At 37.0% G+C, this 20,042-nt stretch overlaps 3 non-coding genes and 2 pseudogenes across 5 annotated transcripts in view, besides 1 other annotated feature; 1 reads left to right on the forward strand and 4 right to left on the reverse strand.

The window, feature by feature from the left end:
- TVAGG3_0034210 overlaps nt 1-2,176 on the reverse strand; it is a 2,781-nt gene extending 605 nt beyond the window's left edge. The window contains exon 1 of the ribosomal RNA XR_007835995.1: nt 1-2,176. This exon is cut by the window's left edge and continues 605 nt beyond it. This is a non-coding gene — a ribosomal RNA (23S ribosomal RNA).
- A 63-nt stretch (nt 2,177-2,239) lies between these two features.
- TVAGG3_0034220 lies at nt 2,240-2,391 on the reverse strand. Its single transcript, XR_007835996.1, has one exon. It is a non-coding gene; the product is annotated as a 5.8S ribosomal RNA (ribosomal RNA).
- Nucleotides 2,392-2,472: 81 nt separating this feature from the next.
- TVAGG3_0034230 lies at nt 2,473-4,033 on the reverse strand. Its single transcript, XR_007835997.1, has one exon. It is a non-coding gene; the product is annotated as a small subunit ribosomal RNA (ribosomal RNA).
- Nucleotides 4,034-5,744: 1,711 nt separating this feature from the next.
- On the reverse strand, nt 5,745-8,107 carry TVAGG3_0034240 (annotated as a pseudogene). The gene has a single exon. The product of its transcript is annotated as a 23S ribosomal RNA (ribosomal RNA).
- A 3,736-nt stretch (nt 8,108-11,843) lies between these two features.
- TVAGG3_0034250 lies at nt 11,844-12,214 on the forward strand (annotated as a pseudogene). The gene has a single exon. A coding segment is annotated over exon 1 (371 nt).
- A 2,492-nt stretch (nt 12,215-14,706) lies between these two features.
- Nucleotides 14,707-16,939: a mobile genetic element.
- The last annotated feature ends 3,103 nt before the right edge of the window (nt 16,940-20,042 follow it).

Raw genomic sequence — 20,042 nt, forward strand, 5'->3', positions numbered from 1 at the left:
AGCACAGTAAATTGAGCTTTTGGCCTATCCTCAACGTGAGAATTTGGTCTCACTTGAGCTCAACTTAGGACAACCCTTCGCTCTCTTGAAGTGTGCCGCCCCAGCCAAACTTTTCTAATTTCTATCCTATTCCTGTGATAGGTAAAGCATTAATTCAAACAGGGTATTGGTTTTTCAGAATCGATGCTCCTCCCACCGTAGTCTACACCCCCGCAGGAAACTATACAAGACTAGACCAAGTGAAGCTCTACAGGGTCTTCTTCCCCGCTGGATATCTAGGACCGTTCCCACCTACAGTTGTTTCGCTGAGAGGACAGTTTGGGACAGTGAGAAACCTCATAGCTCCTTCATTGCAGGTCACTAATTAAGTGACGAGGTATTTCGCTACTTTGATAAGATCATAGTACCCCAGCTATTTTACCGGTTGCTTCGTGGCTTGAACCATATTAACAGACACAGCACTGAGCAGGATTCATCTGTCGCGTTCACTGGCTATACTACCACAGCCGCGAACACTACGTTTTTATTAAACCAGTGGGCTCTCCGCGTAACAATCGGTTCTGATTTTCATCAAGCCAAGCTTTTATCCCTGAAAGTTACATCCTTCTAATTGCCGAATTCCCTGAACTATCATTGCCTCAATGGCATTGAGGCTACTACCTAGAAACCTGATGCGGTTATCCGGTACGGGAGTGACACAGTAAACTATTTTCGCTTCATGACCAATCCAATAGCCGATGAGTCAACATAACCGAAGCTATGTTTTGCCAGCAGAACGCCGCAGGTTTCGCCGGATGACCAGTTTTCCCTGGGTATTATACTGTCATGTAGGAAAAACCCCTACCAACGGTATTAAGATTGGCGGAGAAAAATAGTATGCGTTGCCGCGAAACTGTTGTCATTACAGAATATCAACTGGACTCCCTTCTCCCATTATGAGATTAGGATCGACTAACTCTGGACTGTTTAAGTTGTCCATGAAACCCTACTCCTCATTCAGCCCCCAGGATACAAGGGCCTGGATAATCCTACTTCCCAATTAGGATCCTGTAATTAGACATCTCCAGTCCAAACTCACATTGCACCTCACAAAAATGTTCCACATCCCCTACCTCTCAGTTTCAATTAGAACTTGATGTCTGAGATCGGAGTACTATATGCGGCCATTCATTTTCGGGGGCCCTAGTATTGCGAGTGAGTTTTAACACACTCTTTAGCGATTAATGTGTTTAGGGACGACCATCTGTCTAAATACATGGACTCTCTTATGGTATTCAGTGGATAGTCATTTCGGCACCTATTCACGTATGGTTCAAATCCAGTTTCGACATGACGCTTACCGGTCAGAGCACTTGTTAAGAACGCCGATTCATTTAACGCATTTCAGTGAGGTAATGCTAAAAGGAGTTCGAAGTTTGGAATAAGTTGAAACCGAAGGCTCCTGCACCTCTACCCATAATCTCTATCTCCCCTTAAACTAAATGAACACTATCCTGATGGAGAACTTCGAGGAAACAGCATAGGTGGGTTTGATGAGTCTTTCTGCACCTTTTACCTACATCAGAAAAATGATTTGCACATCAATAACCCGTACGGTCCTCCATCAGAGTCCCCTGACTTCAACCTGTGAGGCAAAGTTCACACCTTTCGGTTCCTATCAGTAATGCTCGAGTAGCCATGCAACGCCAGTTGCTTTTCTACGCCTCTTACAGTTAACGTGCAAGACTCGCACTACAGATAAACTCCTAATCGTTTTCAAGACGTGGTACATTAAATAGCCTTAACCCTAAGCAGTTCAGGAACTTTTTCACACCTCTGTTTTAAGATTCTTTTTTCATCTTTTCGCTTCCACACTATTGTAATCTATCTTCTCTACTCAGTTATTTAGCCTTGGATGGGACATACCACCCCCTTAAGACATACTCTCAAAAGTATCCGACTCCCCGGTCATCGTAAGCTTGCGGTTTGGTCATGACGAGGCTTTTACTCTGAATCGCGTCAGCATTCCATCTGACTTGACAGTGCAATAGGTGACCACACCATTTCTCCTGCGGGATTAAGACGTGGGCTGTTCCTTTTCGATCGCCTTTTACTAAGGAATCCTAGTTAGGTTCTTTTTTCCTCCGCTTAATTGAGATGCTCAGTTTCAGGTTCTGTACTGTATGGCAGATCTACGTGTTGTTTGTCTCTATATATTATTTACTTATTCGCTGAGAATAAGAATATTATAAAAGATGTAGTACTGACAAACCATGCTTCTCGACCGAGATCGAGTTTTAGCGCAATTTGCATTCAAAGATTAACCTGTCATGATGTTTGCAAACCCGGTTACTAACACATTATGCCACGTTCTTCATCGTGTGAGGAGCAAGACATCCATTTGCTTAGAGACTTGGTTTTTGATTGAAGTTAGTTTTAATTTGTATTGGTTTTTGTTTAAAAGAAGTTGGTGTTAGTTATTAAACTAGAACTGATCCAACGCAGGTTCACCTACCGTTACCGTTGTACTGGAGTTCTCCTTCCTCTAGATAACGTGATTTAATCACTTTTCTGTCGTAGCATCCGGTGATTTCACCGAGTCATTCCAATCTGGTAAGGAGCAGGACGGGCGGTGTGTACAAAGGCAGGAGCGTATTCAACTGCGGCGTTGTGACACCACATGTAAGAGGGATTTCCTGGTCTCATGACGCTGATTACAAACGTCAATCCCCAACTACGTTAGGATTATAAGAAGTTAGCGCACCCTCCTCAGGCTCTGCATTCCTACTTGATCCTAACATTGTAGCACGCGTGCAGCCCAGTGCATCTAAAGCATTCACGGACTGTTATTGCTACCTCGTTCCACCTGCTTAATAATCGCAGGGAGTCCCAATTATAACTTTACCGAAGGACTTTCGGCAAAGTTATTGGAATAATCTCGCTCCGTTACTGAATCAACGCTTAGACAGGTCAACCCACGACACCAACGCGCCATGCAACCAAAAAACAATATCCTGAAAGACCGAAGCCTTGTCAGTCATAAAAACATGTCTGTCCTTGGTAAGTTTTCCACCGGTGGATTCAAATTAAAGCACAGAGCTACCCGCCTTGGTTGTGCCCTTTCCGTCAATTCCTTCAAGTTTCAGCCTTGCGGTCGTAGTTCCCAGAGCCAAGAAACTGATGATTTTCAAAGATTCTGCCATTACAATGACAACTCTGTCGATCGTTAAGGTAGGATACAGGTCTTCTAATCCTTTGATATCCTACTTGCCTTGAGTCGACAGAAAACCCTCTAAGTAGAACGCCTTCGGCTCAGCTTTTTCATGAGTCAAGTATTCCACCACTCCGTCATGAGTCAAGTCTACCCGATGGCTCTATTGAGCTTGTAATTTTCGAATAAAACAAAGACTTCATATGCCTGAGTCATTCATGGGCATACTCTAACGTCCTTGATTTGTTCACATGGTGAACAGTAAAAAATAACGTACGAAGCCATTGCTGGCATTAGATACGGGCGTGTTTAACGCCCAACAATTGGACAACTCGCAGAGCTGGAATTACCCGCAGCTGCTGGCACCAGACTGCCCTCTGCTAGGTTTCGGTACCGGTTGGAAGAACGCGTACCCTATCCACAAGTACCAAAAGGCACCAATGAAAGAACTGGGTCATACCTCCTCCGAAAGTCTCGAGTGGGAAAGTTTCGCGCCTGCTGCTACCCGTGAGTATGAGTCGCGTAATCTCTCAGGCGCCTTGCTCCGCAGTCGACGGTAACGCCGTACGTGATACCTACCTAGGTAAAGATAAGTCCAGCTGATAGGTCACTCAGTCGATGGCGTGCTCTGATGAGGTAACATTTTCCTCCATAATTCACATCTGGAAAACAATCGCATGTATTAGCACCAGAGTTGCGCTGCTATCCATTTAAGACCTGTTGTCGCCGCCAAATAGATTTTCTGAGCGTATTAATGAGCTATTCGCAGTTTCGTTACCTGAACTACACTTGCATGGCTTAATCTATGACTAAGTGTGCTTCCTTGGCAGGATCAACAAGGTATCGCGATTAAAAAGATGTATTAAGATGTTTTTCCAAAGTTATCTTGTTATGATGCCACTGAATATCCATAATACATGATGACGCAAGTCATCGATAAGTTATTGCCAAATATAAATAAGCGCAGTGCTGTTAATATTCGGCACATTCTAAGACAGAATCAATATGTTAACATATTAACTCGTCAGCGTCTGGAGGTGATTTCTCCCTGTTTATATACCAGACTCGGCTAGATTTTAGTAAGAAATGCTTACTCATAACTGGAACGTTTTGCAACTTTCCCATAGGAGCAAAGGTCATGTTTTTTCGGTCTACAAAAAATTCAATCGGTGGAGTCGAGTTCAGGTATTTTTCGTCTTGCTCATACACAAGGTCCCCGAGCAAACTTTGTATGGGGCAATGTTGGAGCATTGGGAGTTATGATTATAACTCCGTACATGTGCCCACCTACGACAACTATTTGAATAATAAAATAATTATCTGATTTTCAAAATTATATGGTCAAGTGTGCTTAACGAAAAAACTACAAACGTAGTAACATTATACTACTTATGTGTAGATATTATATTTCCAAAAATATCGTATCGTCTTAAAACCATCGAATATGACTTCAATCTTTTTCATTATTTTTTTCCCTCGCTCATTTCAGCGTTTTTTTGAAAATCAATTTTTTTTGTATTTTTCAACTTTCTCGGCGATACTCAACATACGAACTTTCTTGCAGATAGACATATATGGGGTATCAACATACGATAACTTTATCCTCAGTTGCTCCTTTCCATCTTCTTATATGGTGGACTTCTAGGTAATATTCCACCCCCTAGAAAAAAATTTGTAAATTTTTTCATTTTCATATGGAGTGACGTATGAACTGAGATGTCTCACCATGCTCAAATGTACTACATATATCGTATACAAATATGGATATATGTAAAAGATTTTAAAATTGCTTATGTTGTTAAATAATTTTTCCGCTGATCATGGACTTTGATTTTTTTTCGATTTTTTTAATTTTTCGTTCACACGCATAATCGAAACAGTGAGACTTAAGTGCACAAAAAACTTTTGAAGATTACAGATAGATAGGGTTATAGTATAGCTGTGTTGTTTATGTTTGTTTCATTTCGATAGCTTAAGTATTCTACTGATGATATAAATGCATTTTGTGTCAAATTTTTGAAAATCGATTTGTTTTCTCGTAGAATCATTTGTAATGTTATACGAAGCACTAATCATATATGTTATATGTATATATATCTTAGTTATAGGGAATAGTATATATCTTACGTATATCTTTTAGGAGCGAATTTTTTGGTTTTACCCGACGAAACTAAATCAACATAGTTTTTCGTCCTATCATCTAAAAATTTGATTTAGACTTGATAGAGACTTAGATTAGTTATCCCTTCGACTTTATGGATTTTGCTTAGGTGAAGACTACCAAGCGGCCCTGGATATAAACGGAACACTCCATATATATACGCTAATACTATGTTACTTGATATATGTTTTTGTTTGAGATATACTTCGAGTCCAAACTTATAAAGCTTAGTATGTGTATTAGTTGCCTATATACTTAAGTGATTTGTTTTTTTGAGTTTCGCTTTAATATTTTTTTTCTCCTAATATGATTAATTGTATTTTAGTTAGTTATAGTTATGCTCCATTTTATAGCTGCTGATATAAAAGTGCACTTTACACTTGAAAAAAATCCAAAATATTTGAACCTAGAAGCGAAGCTGAACCTCAACAGGTCGTGGACGTAATGCCACCACTGCTACAGTACCCTTCGTTCATCCACATGTCTATCTACATTGGTTACCATTTGAGCGGACCTTTTGGAGTATGTTATTCGGTAGCGGTCTCAACGATCACGTGCATCACTTTCTAGATGGGCTTCTGGCTTAAGAGGCTTTCAGCCATATCCCAGGACGGCGTAGAGCTGCGCGACATACCGTTTCCGGATATATCGCTAACCCAGAGGCCATAATCAACATTGTCCTCTACGTACTTAAATCATATCTACTATCATATGCTATATCCAGTAGATAAACCAAACCTGGCTCACGAGGTTCTAAACCCAGCTCATCAGTCCCATGAATAGAGTGTGAACAATCCGACCCTTAGCAAACTTGTTAACATCACTAGGATATGGAAGAAGGCCGACATGCGAAGAATCAAAAGCTGCGTGATTATCTTGCTTAGCAGCACAATCCAGTTGTCCGGAGGTTAAACTTGTCTGGTCACCCCCAATCCCACGCAACCTGAGGCTATTTAGGAACGTTAGGCCTTATCTTTCGTAACTGATCTCCTAGTACACAAAGCCACATAAATTTGAGCTTTTGGCCTTATTCCTCACGAGTTGAGATTTCATGTCCTCACTGAAGCTCAACTTAGGACACCTTTCGGCTCTTTCGAAGTTGTGCCGCCCCAGCCAAAATCTTTATCTATCTAGTCATTCCTTGTATAGTAAAGCATATCCAAGATCAGGGTATGGTTTTCAGGAATAGCAGGATTTGCATCTCCCACCTAGCTTACACGCCCGCAGGAGAGCGGTGTCAGTGGTAGCAAGGACTTAGACCAGAAGTCAATGCTTCTACGAGGTCTTCTTTCCCGCGGAATATCTAGGACCGTTCCACTACATGGTTCGCTGTAGAACAGTTTGGACAGTTCTGAGAACCTCATAGCTCCGTTCATGCAGGTCACTAATTAAGTGACGATGTGGGTATTTCGGCATATCTTTATAAGAGTATAGTTACCCGCAAGCTTATTTACCGTGCTTCGTTGGCTTTGAACCATATTAAACAGACAACACATCTGAGCAGGATTCATGTCGCGTCACTGGCTATACTACCACAGCGCTTGAACACTACGTTTTTATTCAACAGTTGGGCTCTCCCTAAACAATCGGTTGTGGATTTTTGGTTTTAGTCAGAGCCAGGCTTTAATTTGATCCCGAAGTTACAGCTCTTAAAGTTGGTCGCGAATTCCCTGATAACTATCATGCCATCAATGGCCAAAGTGCATTTTTCTTACCTAAGAGAGTATTGATGCTGATGCGGTTATCGTTATCGTGAGTACACTGGGCTAGTAACAACTTATTTTTTCGCTCATGGACCTCATATCCATATGAGCTCGAATTACTATAATTCCGAAGCTATGTTTCCAGCAGAACTGCCGCAAGTTCGCCTGATGACCCAGTTTCCCTGATGGGTATGAGTACTGTCATGTAGGAAAGAGATCCCTACCAACCGGATATAAGATTGGCGGAGAAAAATCATGCGTGTGCCGTCATACGTGTTTGTGTCTTTTACAGATAATATTATTCATATTTGTACTCCCTTTCTTCGCTATGTTATTGAGATATGGTATTCTGACCTAACTCTTGATTCTGTTTAAGTTTGTCCAGGAAAGCCTACTCATAGCTCGCTAGTATACTAAGCCTGATAAACGTACTCGAAGTTAGGATCTGTAAGTAGATCATCTGTCCATGTCCTAACTCACATTTGCACCTCAAAAAATGTCTCATCTGATCCCCCTACTTCGTCTATTTCAATGAACTGATGTTCTGGTAGATCGGGGTGAGTGACTAATTGCGATTTATTTAGTGTTTGTCTTTATCGTATTGATGTCTGCAGGCGTGATGTTGAAGCGTAATATCTTTAGCGGATATCCTGCTTTTTAGGGTTTGGCACGTACCTTGCTGTGTTGCTTTAATATAGATCATGGACTCCCGTTTAGTATCAGTGAGTAGTACATTCGGCACCTTATTCAGACGTATTGGTTCATCCCATTTCGCCATGACCGTTACCGTCAGAGCCCAACTTTGTAACGCTTAATTCATTTAGCATATTCCAGTTTAGGTAAATGGCACTAACAAGGAGGTTCGAAGGTTGGAAAATAAGTTGAGAACCCGAAGGCTCCCTGCACCTCTACCCATATCTCTATCCCCTTAACAAATGCATTAACGTATCCTGAGGGAAACTTCGGAGGGAAACCAGCTTATAGGTGGTTCGATGAGTCTTTCGCACCCTTTACCTACATCAGAAAAATGATTTGCACATCAATAACCCCTACCAAACATTTACGCCCTCATTACGATGAAGATAGGTCTTTGACAAACGCATGTACGAAGAAGTTTTTGACAAAACATTTTCTATATCGAATCTGTAAGATCTACAGAATTTTCCATGTTACATAAAATGCAAATCATCTCACGCTCATTCGATGAAGAAGTCTTGACAAAGCTATGTACGTTCAGTATTCTGACAAACTTTACGAATGAAGTTTTGACAAAACATTTACGCTTCATTACGATGAACGAAGTCATGAAAATTCAAGAGGGTAGAAACCAGGTGAGGAAACCACAGGTTAGCATCTAACCATCTACCCTTAAAACATTATTTTTGCCTGAAATTCAGCCAACAAAATAACGAGGTCAGCGATGATATGTAAATACATTTGAATTCACTTCATGAACACCCTTTGGTAAGCTCATAAAATGCTTTGTTTGAGGTCGAGCCACTTTTTGGCTCCACCGTAATTCTTTCACCAAAACAAGAATTATCTGCATGAATTTTGTAAAAAAAGCAACCGTCGGAATTAGCACTGTTGTGATATTCTTCACAAACACATTTATCGCTCATTACGATGAAGAAGAGCTCTACGAAAATAATTTACGATTGAAATCATTACAAAACACTATACGAAGAAGTTTGACATAACATTTACGATGCAAATCATGACAAAAACATGCTAACGCCTCATTACGATGACGAAGTCATGCAAACACATGCTACATCGAAGTCATCGACAAAACATGCTACGATGAGTCATGACCTTTTTCATATTATAAACTGTTATTTTTTTTGACGAACGTCGAAGCCGTTGCACACTTCGCTCAAAAAAAATCCCTGAAATCATATCTTTTATACAAAATAAAAAAATATAAATGACAATTTTTTCATTAGATTAACTGTTATTTTTTTCTGACAAGTGAACATTGACAACTTCTGTCAAACAAATCCCTGAAATCATATCTTTGTATACAAAACTAAAAAAAATAAAATGACACTTTTTTCATTTAGATAAACTGTTATTTTCTTGGAGCGAAGTGAAAACATTGACCACTTCGTTCAAAAAATCCCTGAAATCAATAATCTGTTTATACAAAATAAAAAATAAAATGACATTTTTTCATTAGATAACTGTTTATTTTTTGACTGAAGCTGAACATTGACACTTTCGTCCAAAAAAATCCGCTGAATCATATTCTTTTATACACAAATATACAAAAAATGAAAATAAACTAACTTTATTTTTCTATCTTCTTCAAGGAAATTCATGAAAATTCACGAGGTAGAAACAGTTACGAAAACAGGTTAGATCTAACCTTCTACCTAAATTATATTTTTGGGCTCCTTTTACACTCATTACGCAAGAAGTTTGACATAACATTTACGATGAAATCATGACAAAACATGCTAGAGAAGTCTTGACAAAGCATGTTACGAAGAAGTTCATGAAAAACATTATACGGAAACATGAAACCATTTGACGAAGAAGCTACAAATTTACGAACACGAGTTCTTGACAAACCTTACGAAGAAGTTTGACAGCATGTACTGAGAAAATAAATTTACGATGAAATCATGACCAAAACATTTACGATGAATCATGACAAAGCATGTACGTTTCATAGTTGACAAACATGTACGACAGAAGTCTTTGGACAAATACATTTACGATGAAATCATGCCAAAACATTTAGTCATTACGACTGAAGGAAGTCATGACAAATTTCAAGAGGTTAGAAAAACAGTTGCTTAGATAACCTCTTCACACTAAACATTCTCGTCAATACAGAATAAAAAAACTAAAATGCACACTTTTTCATTAGATAACTGTTATTTTTTGACGAAGTGAACATTGACACTTCGTCAAAAAATCCCTGAAATCATATCTTTTATACAAATAAAAAAAATAAAATGACATTTTTTCATTAGATAACTGTTATTTTTTTGACGAAGTGAACATGACACTTCGTCAAAAAAATCCCTGAAATCATATTCTTACATACAAAAAATACAAAAAATGACACTAACTTTATTTTCTGACTTTCACAAAAGACCAAAAATAAACGCTTTACATGTATTTTTCAGCAACTGTCGTCAAATAATTTTATAGCTTTATTCTATCTCATCTACTTCAAAACGTTTCTTTACCTTTCGTTGGAGCCCACTACATTTTCTCAAAAACTTCAAGCAGTTCTGTTTTCAGCAGCTCTCATATCATAACGGAACACAACCTTGACTCTATTGACTGTAGATCATATCTTGAGTTATATTATATGCTTCTTCCTATCTTATATCTCTTTTTGGTTGAAGTCCTTCGGTTTCACTGAACGATGTAAAGTAAGCCTTCACTGCCAACGTTCCGTATCGAATGAACCATATGTTATGAAAGTTATATCCAACAACTGGTCTAACCATAACAAAACTATTGGTATAAGACTTTTGTCTATAAGATATGCTTGTAGTTCCATAAGAATCTATACCGATATTAAAAGCTCAGGGATTCTTGTCAAAATTTTCTGAGTAGAAGCATTTTTAACCCAGTCCTTCTGGTTCTTTTCCAGATGGAGATAAAATGTCTGACAAAGAATATTTGTTGTATTCTTTTGAGTATCTTTACGTTAAATCACCTATTCTAACCAAATTTGGTGTCATTGTCTATCATTTTCTAACTGTTTCAAAACTCATATGTTGTCATATATGTTCTTACATACAAAATAAAAAAATAAATAAAAATAATAACTAACTTTATTTTTTCTATCTTAAGGAACTCATGATCAAATTCAAGCAGGGTAAGAAATGAGGTGTAGAAATAAGCGATTAGATCTAACCTTCTACCCTAACAATATTTCTTGGGTCCTACACTCATTACGAAGCTAAGTCTTGAAAAAACATTTACGAAGAAGTCTTACAAAACATTTTAGAAGAAGTCTTGACAAAAGTTACTAAGAGTCTTACAACATTACGAAAGAAGTCTTAGAACAAAACATTTGAGAACGCAATTTGGTGAAGTCATGAAAATCAAAGGTTTAGAAAAGTAGCAGGGTAGAAGACAGGTGATCGATCACATCTACCTCTAAAATTATATTTTTGCGTCGGAACAACTTTCTCTCTATTTGGGAGCTGTGCATATCTCTATTGCGGTAAGGCGGTCTCAAGCCTTTCGTTTCGAGAACTCTCTTTGGTCTCGTCTTACGATTTTGATTGAGATTGCAATGCATGGGGTGGAGCTTGCTGGAACATCCAAGGGTTGGGGAAGTAAGGCATAGCTGAGGAGGGTAGTTCGGGAAGCCTTGTGGTGGGTAGTAACCTTGAGGTGGAAATTGGTAGAAATTCAGAAGGTACTTGCTGGAACTGAGGTGCAGGGGCTGGTGCCTTAGGTTCCTCTGGTTTGGGAATGGACTCGGTGGTGGGACGTCGGACATTGTCTTGAAACAGTACAAAATTTGCTTCTGAAAACAGCTGCTAAGTATTGTTCTGAAACAGTACAAGTATTGTTTTGGAAACAGTACAAGTATTGTTCTGAAACAGTACAAGTATGTTCTGAACATGAAATTTTTCTCACAAATTGGAAGCTTTTACGGAAATTTGTTCTGAAAAGTTCAAGTCTTGTTCTAGAAAAAGTACAAGTATTGTTCTGAAACAGTACAAGTACTTGTTCTGAAAAAGTACAAGACTAGTTCTGAAACAGTACAAGTATTGTTTCTGAAAAAGTACAAGACTAGTTCTGAAACAGAACAATGGACAACATCGAGCCATTAGATGAGGCAAATTTACCTTATAGAGATAAATGAAAGTTGTTAAGCAGTACTCTGGGCAAGGACAAAGCAACAAGTCCTCGGCCTGCTGGTTGTCTGGAAGAGGTCGCTGAAAATCGAAATTGAAAGCCGGAATTCCAATTCAAATACCAGAAAAACACTCCTGTAGACGAACATAAAGCAAGCAAAGAAGGAAGCCATTATCAAGTTCTTTGCAAGGCGTCCTTGGATACTACTTCCAAACAGAGAGAGTCCAATTCCACGAATTATACAAATTCTCAGAGCACTGTTCCACTTCTCGGGTCAGCCGTTCTACATAACCTCAGAAGGCGGCATCCAACCAGCTTCAGTAAACATCTCATTTTAACTCTATTTTTTTTATGTTTTTTGTGAAAAGTGTCAAAATAAATTGTTTTCATGAGTTTTCTACGATATTAGAAAAAATGTTATTTCTAATATCTTCACATCAATACTTATTTTCAGCACTTTTCCGTAGTTATATATGAAAGACAATTCGAGATAATAAGTCATAGTACAATGGCATAATATGTTGCACACCATTTGTTGTGAACCAAACTTGAAAGTCAGAGAAACTGTTACTAGTGGTTCGTAGAATTTAGAAGCAAAGTCATAAAAAGTCCTTACCAATACATAGAAAACTATTGTTGCTTTGAACTGAAACTTGCATGACACATAACATTTTGAGGGTCAAACACGTTTCTATAAACTGTCAAAATCTCGCTTGGTGGAAAGTATAAATTTAAATGGACATCTGTGGTCAATGGTTCGTTCTGCGGTTTAGTAACCGAAGAAATTGTGCCCAAGAACGTTTGTCTACTATTTCCAAATAAAAACTCTGTATCTCTTGGAGGGGTTAACTTCAATCTTTTGAATGACAACGGTGGAGTTCATCTTGTCATATTCTAGTTAGATAGTATGTTCCATTTAGTAACAGAGTCGTATTTTTCTTGAAATTCCCCATAATATTTGTTCATTTGAGTTTGAAAGTCTTTAGAGTTTTCTTCAAGACATTTCCGTCTGAACGAACTGTAAAGATTCTCATTTTCCGTCAAAATTTGTGTCTATTAGACCATCAGAACCTTTATACTGCCCATGAAAATATACTGCGAACATAAATTGCGTTTAGTTCTATTTGAAAACAAAACTCTTCTAAGATCCTATTGCCTTTGCATCTGAAGGACTTTGAAGCCAACGAATGGATAGTCAAACCTGTATACTCGGGATGAATTTCTTCATCTGAAATAGTCCTACCAGCATTTGTAAAGATATAGTCTAAGCGTTTTGTATCTGCTACTTTTGTTCTTGTGTTTTTTCAACCTGAAGCATTTAATATATGTAAAAATATATTGTTTTAAAATGGTATGCTCATTTCATATTTCTCATCTCAACAAACAAGTTTCCCAACGGTCTTCTCCAACAAACTCAGCGTACATTTCAAATAAAATTAAAAAATGTCACTTTTTTAAAAATAAATTTTTACTTCATGCAATGTTCACTAACATCGAAAGGCATGTCCATAAGACGTTCTTCTTCTAACCTCTCTAGTCTGTTTGGATAATTTGCACGTGCTGTTTCCAAATCCATTTCGTAGGTCAGACCAGCCAGTTTGTCATAGACTTTTATGGGTCTTCCTTTCCTATATTTAAAATTCTTCGAAACTCTCCAACCATATCTTTGCAACTCTGCTTTTTATTCTAGCAGATTTTCTATCCATTCTATATGGGTGCCTTTTTATAAAAATAAAAAATATTTTTTTTCTTTACTTTACATAACGCCTGCTGCATAAGATCTTTGACGCCAACCCATAACCAGCTAATGAAGGTTGACTGGTTTAGTTTCCAAACTAAACTTTGGTTTTTTTATCTTCAGGTTTTTGGTTTTTCTTCTTCTATCGGTTTTTCGTCACTTTTCGGTTTCTTCTGACTTTACTTCACTTGCAGGAACAGTTGTGTCGTCAACATCTTTCATAAATATCATATTGCCATTTGTTTTTGTTTTCCTTTCAACTTTTTGTTGTTTGTTGTAAAGTTTAGAATATTTCGACTCTAAGTCAATGAGATGTTCTATAATGAACTGTTGGTCAGTGAAGTAAACTTTTCCATCTGTTGTCTCGAAAGCTCCTTCAGACTTCAATATTTTATTTGTGAGAGTCTGTTTCTTTTTTGAGATACTTGCCGTTCCATTTTTATGAAAAGTGACTTTGTAGTTAGGGTTTGTATTTTCAGACCTGGCACTTTCTATTATTGAATTTTTCTCTTCATCTGTAAGTTCTTTGACATGTTTTGACAATGGTTCTGAACTTTTTGTTTGTGGTGTCAAATCTACCGTTTCAACTTCTTCGGTCATTTCATCTCAGTAAAAAATTTTAGTTTGGTTTGTTTTCAACTGGTTGTTTAGGTTTTTTAAGTCGGTCTAAAACTTCCTGAGGTATAGGAAGAACTTGACAAACACGTGGTGTAACTGCTGGAAGCCGACAAAATCCATCTTGAGCCATTTGTCTCAATGCTGTATTGTTCATTTCATCTCAGTAAAAAACTTTACATTTCCCACGTTTGAGGCGGTTGAGGTTGGTTATTGTTTACCCACTGTTGTGCATGGTTATATCCTCTGTTAAAGAATCTTTCACCTTGGTCCATATAGTGTCTGCTTGGTTATAGTAGTCATTTGCTTTGTTATAATAGTTTCCTGCTTGTCTTCCTACATTGTCCATCCATCCTTGAACTTTTTCCTCTTGTTTCAGGATTTGGAATAAGATTTGTTGCATCTCGTGCTACATCCATCCACATTTCTGTATAGCAGTTTGTATAATAGGTTGTGCTTTCTCTTAAGTATACTATATGTACTCAAAATCTTCCTTCAACTCCAAATACACCTCTGGCTATTGTTCCACTGCGGGCAAAAATCTGGATGCAACTCCTGCTAATGCGCCAAATAAACCCATTTCTTATAGGATAAAAAATGACGAATCCAAACAAGGACCCCTATGTTTCTAAAGCGACAAAGAAAGCACTCATGATAAAAATCTTTAGTTTCAACACCAAATGCTTGGTTTATGGATATCTTGGAAAACATTCCGAGAGTTAGAACAGATGGACCACCATAGTCGCTAATATTTGTCGGTCAAAACACAAGATACTGTGAAGCCATACCATTATGGTCCAAAAATATTTTAGATGTGAAAACTGCTTTGACAATATTCGTTGACAAATACCATCCAACAAAACTGACATCTGACTGTGAAAGTTCTTTCAAATCAGATGATGTAAAAAACTATCTGCGTTCAAAAAATGTAAACCAATATTTCATTGTCGACCAAAACCATTCTGCTCTTGGTGTCATTGACGGTTGTATAAAAATGTTAAGAGACTTAAACCAACCACAAGGTGGTGAAGCAAATGAAATGTCATATGACGACAAATATAGACACTTCTCCATGGCAAAGATGAGACAAGTTTTAAATATTTACAATAGCCGTAAACAAAAAGGTTTGGGAAACCACTCCCCGAAGAAATGAAAAACAACCCTGACTTAGAGAAAGACTATATATTTTAATAATTTAGTCAAAAGAGACAAACAAGAAAGAATGCCGGGCTTCAAACTTCAGAAAGGTGACAAAGTAAAAATAGAAATACCTAAACGCGACCCATATGAAAATACTATTGACTATGACAACAATGGGAACCCGACAGGTACTCACATTCGTGTTCGTAAAAATAGAAGAAAGTATACAAGAGAATATTATGAAGTTTTAGGCAAACATGGCAAAATGTACACACTGCAAGCAGAAGATAAAACTATATTGTCAGACTCGTTTCAAACTTGTCAAAGTTCAAGGTGGTAATACTTTCAAAGACAGTTCCTAACAAATATGAAGACAACTCTGACGAATATGCTAAAGAAGTTGAAAATGACGACTAAGCATTTCTATACCATGCGTAAACTGTCATGTAAGGTGGCATGTATTCTTTACTTTGTCCGTTGTTTGCGTATATCCTGAAACAAAATGTGTATGGTTTCTTCTCCCTGAGTGTCACTCCAGTAACAATTTATAGCAAACTTAACGTCGTCTTTAACATCATATCCTTTACCTTTTGTCATTCTCTGACCAATCATATATCTATGACTATGCCAACCTGCTTGAGATGTACTTAAATCTATGTAGTGACTGTGTGCAGGTAAATTTGCACCTGAAATCGTTTTACTTCACACTGTTTCCTTTGAAGAGTTTGCACAATACAAAAACCTGTCGACTATTTGAGTCCAAGTTCCAAAACCCAGAACTGTTTCTGGATTTGTTGAGTTCATTGACGTATAAATAGAGCCTATAGGATATAACGTTTGAAGTATTTCTGTCTTTAATGTTTGAAGCTCTTTTTGTCTGCTTTCTTGTCATATAAATCTTGAGCAGTGAATTTAATATTATATTCATCCTTCATGACATAAACATCTTTACATCTAATGTTTCTCATCGTCGTTATGTCGTCATCCGATGTTAAACCTTGTGGAAGTTAGGAGGTTTACAATATAATACATCCCACCAGTTACGTCAACCGTTCCTTCAATACTTTCTATAGCAACAGTTGTAAAACTTGTATGTGTATGGTTCTTATCTGCTTCTTTCTCAAGGCAACGTTTAAGTCTGGTTATTTCAGAAGATGTATGTGTATGTCCAACGGCACTTTTACTGTTTAAGGTTTCTTGTAAGTTTGTAATATTTGCCATGGTATGTGTATGTCAACGTCACTTTTACTGTTTAAGGTTTCTTGTAAGTTTGTAATATTTGCAATGGTATGTGTATGTCCAACGGCACTTTTACTGTTTAAGGTTTCTTGTAAGTCTGTTATTTCAGATATAGAATGTGTATGAGTCTTTTTAGAATATTCGTTTTCAGCTCTCGTCACTTCACTTGACATTTTATTGTCAACATATGTTTTGTCTGCTAGTTCAGGATGAGTATGTTCTTTTGTTGCATAAGCATTGTTAGCTCTTTCTTCTTCTTTTGCTATTGCATCGTCTACATATTCTTTGTCAGCTTTGTTGTCAACATCTGCTTTCAAAAGAAGTTCATTTATAGGTTTCTCGTTTAAAGTTCCTTTTGTTGGATTTATACAGACAGTATGGTTCTTATTGTCTTGAAACAGAAACTCATCTGTCATTGGGTTTAATGTCAGTTTTAAGTTTCCTTCTTTCAATGACTCAGATATCTTAGAATAGTTTGAAAAGTTTGTTTGTGTTCTTATTTAGAGCTTGCATAATGAGTTGTCGTTGTGTTTGTATTTCTCTCATGGAAGCAATATCTTTCGACATTTTATTCTAGATAAAATATGCTTTCAATAGAAAAAGAAAATTCAAGAGTTGCTACAACTAAACCATTAGATGAACTTTTTACTAATGTCGGTCAAAAGTTTGAGACAGAGACCGTAATGCATGAAGGCTATCGTTTTGACTACCCATTAAGATGGCTAAGAGACCCATCTGTCACAAAAGCTATTGGCTTTCGTGAAATGAAGTTCATTTCAGAAGCCATACATGGTTTCCCATTTACGGTCGTTTTGAAGTTCGATACTATAACAAAGAAAACGTATGTATGAGAAATTTGAACAGGGAAAACTTTTACAAGTTAGTTTGCTTGTTAAACTTAGAAACAACTCTTCAAGCTTTTCAAGAAAAAATAAACGATATCTATATCGAATATGCAAAACAGTATAACATTGACGAGGGAGAATACCATCTCGATATTATTTATGACAGAAAAAATGCAACTGTTAAAATCAATAGAATAGAAGACCTTGGAGAAAACGTTTTATATTTCTACAAAATATAACAACTTGGCATGGTATAGATTTATGAGGATGTTAAATCAGCCTGCAGCATATCAGTACACCCAGACTTTTATGAAGTCGAAAACCCTAATGGAACATATGAAAATGTTTTCGACCCAGATGCTATTATTGTTCATGCTTCATTTCTGGTGCGCAAAACTCTTTCTTATGTCTGATGAATGACTTTTACGAAAAACCTACAAAGATTATACGAACACCAGTGGAAGTATTTTTCAGACTTTCAAGTATGGTTTACTACAGATGGAAGAAAAAGAATAATTCCATTATACCATGCGTTTTACTTGAACTTAGTTTCATATACAACTACTATCGAACGGTAAAAATATAATTTTTTAATACGGTTGAGGTGTTGGATTTGGTTGCCAACTAGACTGTGGTGCAGGTTCAGGCTGTTGTATAACAGGAGCTTGCTCTTCTGGTTCAGGGTCTTTAGGTATAATACCAACAAACTGACCTACCCTTTTACCAATATTTGACACCGTTCCAAATTCCTCTTCCTACGGTTTTTATTTCCATTCCATATACCTCTTCCAACATTTCGAAAGAAGTTTCCTATCTTACTGAAGAAACCCATTTTACTATATGTAAAAATCTAATGTCCGCCTAGTCTCTTACGTTTCTGTTGAGTTCCATAGCATTCTTTAACTGGAGCTCATACATTCTGTTTCTCCTCTGGTAGAAAACATATTCTGGGTCAACCCTGTGTTCGCGTCATCTGCATAAAGTTGTTTATATCCCACTTCAGGGTTTGTATATAAAACTCTTTCCATCTCATATTTGCATACCATGGTGGCAAACCTAACGCAGCGTCATTTGACATGGCAGTTTTGCATTTGTACATCTGTTGGCACTTGACCATAGTTTGCCATTCAGTTTGTATTCTAACTTCATTTGGAATATTCTCTGGGTTTGGTTGTCCAGGTTGCTGTGCATTCGCTAAGTTCTGTGCGTCCATTTAATATTAGATAAAATATCTCTTACGAGTACATATACTGAACATTTGCAGGCATTGGTTCATCTTCATATTCTCTGTACTTTTCTGCCACGTCAAAGAAATAAATGACACAATGGAAAAAACCTAAAACAAGTAGTCCTATTTCAAACCACATTTACTTACTAATAAAATTTCTTTGTTATGACACTTTCTCCCAGTTTATAGGACCTCTCTCATATTCTATCTTGTCATATCTAAACTCATAGTCATGTATGTCCTCTAACCATCTCAATAACGGTTTCCAAACCACTTTTATCGGATGTAAAGTAAAAGCATGGATGGTTATGTAAAACGTCTAAAGTTTCTAAAGAGTCTCTCAAAGTCCAGTCTACTTGGTATTGAAAATCCCATGTGTTATAGAACGGTGGGTCCACTATAAAGAAAACATTTCCTTGTCTTTATATTTTTCATACAACTCTGTCCAATAACATCTCACAAACTCTATACCCTCAATATATTTTCTATGTCCTCTTTGAAAACATTTGTATAGTTAAGATATAAAACTTTTGACATAAGTGTTTCAATGTCATGAACTCTTATAGCACCACTATATAATAGTCTAGCAGATATACTATCCCAGTCTATATATTGCTTTTTTCAAAACCTCTCTCACAATATTTTTCTTATCTAATGGTATACGTTCATCTTACCTATGGTATCTTTTCTTTTAACTCTTTCAATATATTGTTTTGTGTCTGGTATATGTTTGAGACGGTCCATATAGTTGTCGAAGTCATTGCATATAATCTTTGAGTCTGGGAATATTGTATGGCACAAATGGGATATATAGAAACTTCCACGAACAAATCTACAAATGTTAGACCATTCGGTAGTTTCTTAAGTTCTCTCAATATAATATCTTTACATTTACTCTTATTTCCAAAGAACGGTAACGGAGGTTTTGTAAAATTCATTTATATATAATAATAAAAATGTTTTTACCCGAAAAGTGACAGAAAAGTGACAAAGCATGAAAACATATATAATTTGTGAAAAGCGACACATTATATAATGTTTTCGACCCAGAAGAAGGCTTCTTCCAGAAGCAATGGAGGAAGAAGAAGAGTCCTCCGAATTCACACCAGAAGACTAACAATTTTCCGAATAAAAACTTCATTTATACTAAACATCTTCGGGCTAGAGGGCACGAAGTGCCTGGAAGCCCCACTACCTTTTTTTTTTTTTTTTAAAATAAAATTGACTTTGATTAAATGTTTTTATTTATCATGCAATTCTTCTTGCGACCAAAGATTTGAATAAAAGTTCAAAAAATAAGATAGCTTAAAAAATAATATACGGTAGTGTTTACTAATAGATGAATAG

Source organism: Trichomonas vaginalis, chromosome IV (genome assembly GCF_026262505.1).
Source record: "Trichomonas vaginalis G3 chromosome IV, whole genome shotgun sequence".
Taxonomy (NCBI): domain Eukaryota; phylum Parabasalia; order Trichomonadida; family Trichomonadidae; genus Trichomonas; species Trichomonas vaginalis.